A 6,315-nucleotide genomic window follows, 5' to 3' on the forward strand; every position below is an offset into this window, starting at 1 on the left:
AGAAAGCACAAGGATTTGTCGCCACTGAGGGTAAAACCTTGGGCTGATCCGTATGTGGATCCTGTTTCAAAAACAAACAATCCGCTTGGGACTGGCGGGGCGCCAGGCTGCGGGATTGCCTTTTAAGACTTGCATCTCAATAGGAAACCTCCGACTATTTTGATCTGTTTTCATAACTGTTACAATTTTCATCCCTTGGCTTTGTCACTTATTATCATTCCCTTCTTTCTAGCAAGTTAAAGGAACAGCCGGTACAAATGAAGGCAAAACAAGCACGAGTCGCTGCGGATAAAATACGGCGCTGTGGATAAAATACGGCATTTCAAAAGATTTTAGGGAAGACAAAAACCGCTGCCTGTCTTAACTCCTGCCAAGAAACCATTACAGAGGATGGAGGCGCAGTGAAAGCCCCTTGAACGCTGCATTTCAACGGCAGTAACAACCACAGATCTTAGATCTATTGTGTAGCTTTATTTTTGTAGGACCTATCATACACTCTTTTACATAACTTAAATGATTATCAAATAATCTCCTGTACACAATGAGACCGAGCCGCACTGCCTTCCGAGCTTTGACACATTCCTGGAAGAAATCCAACCGCCTGCAGGAATCACATCGCCGCAGTGGCTACAGCACATTGTTGTCCCGAACTTATGCCGTCAATTAACTTACGTATCGCTGTAAATTGCTGTTTGCAAGATCCTGCAAGACATTGTTAAATTTCGGGACACCAAGTTTTGGTAGCAGCATTTTTAATTTTGCTTCAGTTGAATTTCTTTTTTTCCTCGCCTTTTGCGTGTTCAGCGGAACATCCACCAGCACTTGCGATGCAAGCGAGCCTGGGAAAAACTCCCAGTGCACCGCAAGAGTTGACGGAGTTTTACTTTTAGACTGAGATCATTTACAAGTGGTCGCGGCTGCCTTCAAGAAGGGCAGCCCCCGTCGCAGTGTCCCGCAGAACAGGCACATCGAGCTGCCTACAGCAGGACAAAACCTGACCCCTATGGAAGGCTAAGGGAAGGGAGGCACCGGCCGCTAGAAAAACACCTGAAGGAACCCAATATTTCACATTTTATTTGCAGCAGCTCCCAAATCGCATGAGGAGGCGACTGGCGGAGCACGAAGCTGAGTCCTGCGGGAGCCGTGGTTTCGGGTGGGACACGCACACACACACACGCGGCGGGGCCGGCGGAGCCCTCAGCCCCACGCGTGAGTGGCGGGAGGTCCCGCTGTCCCCGGAGCGTCCGCCAGGTCCCCGCGGGTGGGCTCCCCGCACCCCACCGTGCCGGGCCGAGCCCCGGGCGCTGCCCTACAGCCCGGGGTAGGCGGCGCGGTGGAAGCCGGCGCTGTAGTCGTAGTGGCCCTGCGGCGGGGGCAGCGGGCACTCGGGGAAGAAGGCGGTGAACCCCGCCGACAGGTGCCCGCCGGGCTCCTCGCTGCTGCCCGGGGCCGCCTCCCCGCCGCCGGAGTAGAGCGGGCGCAGCGCCTCGGCCGGAGCTTTCTTGGGGGGGCTGCAGGGCCCCGCCGGGCTCCAGGGCGGCTCGGGGTAGACCAGCCCGCCCAGCAGCGGGTGGTGGGCGGCGGGCAGAGGCACCTCGTAGAGACCGTGCTCCAGGCCCAGCTCGGCGGGCAGGCGGGCGGGGAAGGCGTCCGGCGGGGCGGCGTGCTCGGGCAGCAGCGCGCCGTACTCGGGGCCCAGCAGCTCGAAGAACTCGGCCGCCTCCGCTCCGCCGCCCTTCTCCAGCTCCTTGGCTCCCGGCGGCGGCCCCCGGGCGGCAGCGGGCAGCGCCGGCTCCGTGAAGAAGGAGGGCGGCAGGTTGCGGTCCCGCAGCGGCACCTTCCGCGGGCCGCCCGCCGCCCCGCCGCCGCCCGCCCCGCCGCCGCCTCCCGCCGCCTCGCCGCCGCTCGCCGGGCCCCGGCCCTGCTGCAGGGAGCCGAAGAGGGCGGCCAGGCTCTTGCTCTGGAGGCTGCTGGCCGCCTGCGAGGCCTCTCGGCGCGGCGGGGGCTTGGCGGGGCAGGCGGCGGGCGGGGAGGAGGCGGCGGGCGGTGGAGGAGCGGGCGGCGGGGCGGCGGCGATGATGCCGGTACAGCGCTTGATCTGCTTCTGCAGGTACTTCCGATGGTTCACCTTCCGCTTGGACTTCACCGGCTTGTCCAGCGCCAGCTTGATGTTGCTGGAGGCCGAGTCGATGAAGCTCAGCAGGTCCCTGGTGGCTTCTTTAAAGTCCCCCGCGTCGCCCCCGCCGCCGCCCTCATAGCCCTTCTCCAGGTCGGCATAGCCCAGGAGGCCGCCGGCGGCGGGGAAGCAGAAGGAGAGGAGGTGGTGCGGGCTGAGCAGCGCGGCTGGCACGGCCATGGCCGGCGGCGGGGCGCCGCCGCCCCGAGCTCCGCAGGGCTGCACCGGGCGGGAGGCGGCGGCGGCCGCGGGGAAAAGGCGGCGGGCGGGGAGGAGGAGGAGGGCTCAGCAGCGGGGCTGGCCCGGCCCTCCCCGCCTCCTCCCCGCCGGGCGCCCGGGGGCCGGGCCCGAGCCGGGTGCGCCCACCCCCGGCCGGGGACAGCGGCAGCGGGACGAGCATCACCCCAGGACAGGTACCCAGAGCTCCCGGCAGGTACACAGATCCGCTCTGAACCAGCATCCCCCGGACCCCATCAGGGCTGGAACAGCTCTGCTGTGAGGACAGGCGGAGAGAGCTGGGGTTGTTCAGCCTGGAGAAGAGAAGGCTCTGGGGAGACCTTATTGTGGCCTTTCAGTGCCTAAAAGAGGCTGATAAGAAAGATGAGGACAGACTTTTTAGCAGAGCCTGTTGCGACAGAACAAAGTGGTGGCTTTAAGCTACAGAAGGGCAGATTCAGGCCAGACATGAGGAAGAAATTTTTTACACTGAGGGTGGTGAAACCCTGTCCCAGGTTGCCCAGAGAGGTGGTGGATGCCCCATCCCTGGAGACATCCCAGGCCAGGCTGGACGGGGCTCTGAGCAACCTGATCTGGGTGAAGATGTCCCTGCTCATGGCAGGAGATTTGCACTGGTTGAGCTTTGAAGGTCCCTTCCAACCCAAACTGTTCTATTTGATCGGTGCGTTCCCCATCACCAGCACGCAGCCGCCCCAGCCCCATCCCTCCCCTCCTGCAGATGCTCAGCTGGAACAAAGTGTCTTCCCCTACGGAGGTCTGACCCGCACAGCCGGTCCCCTGCACAGCTCTTGCTCTGACACCCACCAGCATGTGCGAGCCTAAATTGATTTCCAAAGCAGTTTTGTTTTGTTTTGTTCTAAGTTCGTTAGTATACACGTTACCAAGTATATTATATTTTCCCACTCAGGTCAAGTCCTGATAAAATCCAACACTGTGATCCCGTAGGGATTTTAAATGATTGGGCTGCATTCAGTTAAAACCAAAGAGTTTTACTTGCATGAGTTTAGTGAAGCAGCCATATAAATCTTCCATATGGAAGGTAGAAAAATTGGTGAAGTGGCTCCTGGAAGTACTGATAATGGCTCCTGAAGGAACTATCTTATCTTTTCAGGGGAGGCAGAAGGGGAAGGTATTTTGTTGATCTTCCATTAGAAAATTTTTACCTTGGTGTAGAACAACCTCAAACCTTTGAGCTCCAGATTTATTTTCAGTGATTTTATATGTCTGAGTATGAGTGAAGGTGCATATCTGATTTTGACTGAAGTAAGGTGAGTTTTCTTGATCTGCATCGATTCTTTAGAAATGCAGCAGTTTTGTGTTGGAAGGAAAAAGGAGAAACCAAAACTTTGCAGAAGAAAAAGGAAACATCTTCCTAAGACTGCGTTTAGTGGTAAAACAGAAAAATCAGCCCAATTAACCTCACAGTGGTTTCAAACACTTGTTGAATGCAAAGTGAGTATTGCAAGGAGAAAAGAGGAGAAAACAGATATTTGATGAGAGGGGAAAAAAGGCTCAAAATCCTCCGCCAAACAAAAATGCTGATTTTCTTGGTTTCTCACCTGCATCTCAGCAGGTCCCATCATCAGCAGAGCCTCGTGGTCCCAGGCACAGCCTTGGCTCTGGTGCCGGCACATCTGGACCGGTCTCCTTGCAAAACCTGTCCCGCTGGAGCCTCCCAGAGTCTCTTATATGGGGAGTTGATCTGGGTACAACTGTGTAATCAAAGCAAAAAAACCCCACAGTAGGCAGAAGGCTATGGGAAATCTATATGTCTCTCCATACCAGAATGAATATGTCTACATAGGAGGTGGATTTAAACTACTTAGCTCAAGTACAACTGACACGGATTAGCAACCTGAGCTTTTACCCTGAGGTCCTGTCAAGCCCTGTCAAGCTTTGCAGCCTGCTCCAAGCTTTCTTATTGACGGGAAAATGTAAAGAACAACGTATGTATCCCCCGTGTGCTCCACTAGGTAGTTTTGCACCCACTCTGAGGCCACTTCAAACTGCGCATTGGTCTAGAAAATGGGCATCACTGTCTGTCACTGCAAGCGCGGCCGCTTTGGGACCATTTCTTATCTGAGCAACGTGAAACGACTCTGATAGAGCACTGAGTCATCTGCAAATTAGTATCTGCTCCAGTGCTGTAGTGGTAATATTTCATAGCTTGTCTAAAGAGGGTTGTTAATGAGGCTGGGTGGTGTTATATGCAGAGCGGCTAAATATCCGGTGGCTTAGAGAAAAGCAAAAAAAAGCTGAAAGTCCTGGCTTCACTTCTGTAAGGCTGAATTCATTCAATTAAACAGCTTTGAGAGCTCAGCTACGGTTTAGCGGGAGACTTTATTACCTCCTAAAAATTGGAGAGTATTAAAACAATTGTCAGGCATGCAAAGGAAAGTTTGCATTCAGTTGTGCTAAGCAGCCAAATTTACATATTCTCAAGCAGACCTGGAGATTTAGAAAGCTTTCATAATTGCATTAAACATGCTTATTCTCCGTGTTCTCTCAAGCAGAGCTGATTACCCCAAGTTGGGCAATGCCCGGAGGGAAATTTGCTAAACCACATGATGCCCACAACTTGCAAAGAAACTTAATTTTTCCAAGGAAACAGCGGTTTGGTTATTCCTGCAAAACGTCTCTCACAGCAGCTCTACAAACCAATGCTTGTCTTCCGCCCGTGCTCTTTCAGGGTGACGATGCTCAGCCCGTGCCGTTTGGCTCGCACACCCCTCCAGCAAGGCGAGGTCTAATGTCTGGGGAGTTCTAGGATTAGACCCACAGGATAACCCCAATCCCAGGTAAATGCTGGGACCAGATGTCCTGGTCCCTCCACTCTCGCCCCATCAGACCCAGGTGGGTGAAGTGGCTGCAGAAGTGCTTCCCACACTCCAAATCTCCGTCCCACAGCACAGTGTCCAGTGCTCACAAGGGGCTCCAGGGGCTCTACTGCTATTTTCTTGCCCACTTTGTGCAGGGAAGTTATCTGGTTTTGTTTCTTTTCTTGCTCGTGATAGCTAGCAGCGTCTTGACCAGCTCTGGGGATTAAACCAAGGCTTTCCAGAACGATGCCCTTGGCATCAAGCTTGGCTTCTTTAGAGGGGACCGCAGCACAGTCACCCTGTGAATCAAAGGGAGCAGGGACACGCCGTGCTCGCTGATGTTTTGCATGGGCCACAAACTGAGCTCCTAGCCCTGCAGTCAAGCCCTACACAAGAAGATCAATTTGTTATTCTTGCAGATCAAGTGGGCCAGAAAGGAGAGAGCAGCTGATGCAAACAAGAAAGCCTTGCAGAGCTGAGGACCACGTTACAGTGCCAGCACTTTTGTGGAGCAGCTCCTCACCAAAGGAGGTTGCAGAAGGTGGATCCACCCTCCTGATGCTCGTGGGACCACCTGTCTCAGTGCCCAGGATCTATGATTCTATGTTTCTCTGCAATGCAGGGACAAGATCCCACCAGGATCCAGCCTAAAGGAAACATCTCATGCTGTGCCCTGTCACTAAGAGAGGGGAGATTCAGCACTGACATGAGGAAGACATTTTTTACAATGTGGGAGGTAAAACTCTGTCCCAGGCTGCCCAGAGAGGTGGTGGATGCCCCATCCCTGGAGACATCCCAGGCCAGGCTGGACGGGGCTCTGAGCAACCTGAGCTGGGTGAAGATGTCCCTGCTCATGGCAGGGGTGGCACTGGATGAGCTTTGAAGGGCCCTTCCAACCCAAACCATTCCATGATCTGATGATCACTTGCAAACCAAACCCAGCACTGAGCCCAGCCCTCGCAATTCACCCCTTTTCCTTTCGCTGCAACGTCGGGAAGGCAGCATGAATGTAAGAAAATCTCTACAAGAAGGGAGTGAGAAGGTTGGTTTGTTTTCCTGCCCGGTTGTATAGCCCATATGGTT

General features: G+C 54.9%; 1 protein-coding gene across 1 annotated transcript; it reads right to left on the reverse strand.

Annotated features, from left to right (window-relative positions):
- Positions 1-461: 461 nt before the first annotated feature.
- On the reverse strand, positions 462-2,401 carry FAM181B (family with sequence similarity 181 member B). The gene has a single exon (XM_082065852.1). The coding sequence runs from the start codon at positions 2,354-2,356 to the stop codon at positions 1,310-1,312; it is 1,047 nt and encodes a 348-aa protein (XP_081921978.1). The 5' UTR covers positions 2,357-2,401; the 3' UTR covers positions 462-1,309.
- Positions 2,402-6,315: the final 3,914 nt, after the last annotated feature.

The sequence above is a fragment of the Streptopelia decaocto genome (genome assembly GCF_964273445.1).
Source record: "Streptopelia decaocto genome assembly, chromosome: 1".
Classification (NCBI taxonomy): domain Eukaryota; kingdom Metazoa; phylum Chordata; class Aves; order Columbiformes; family Columbidae; genus Streptopelia; species Streptopelia decaocto.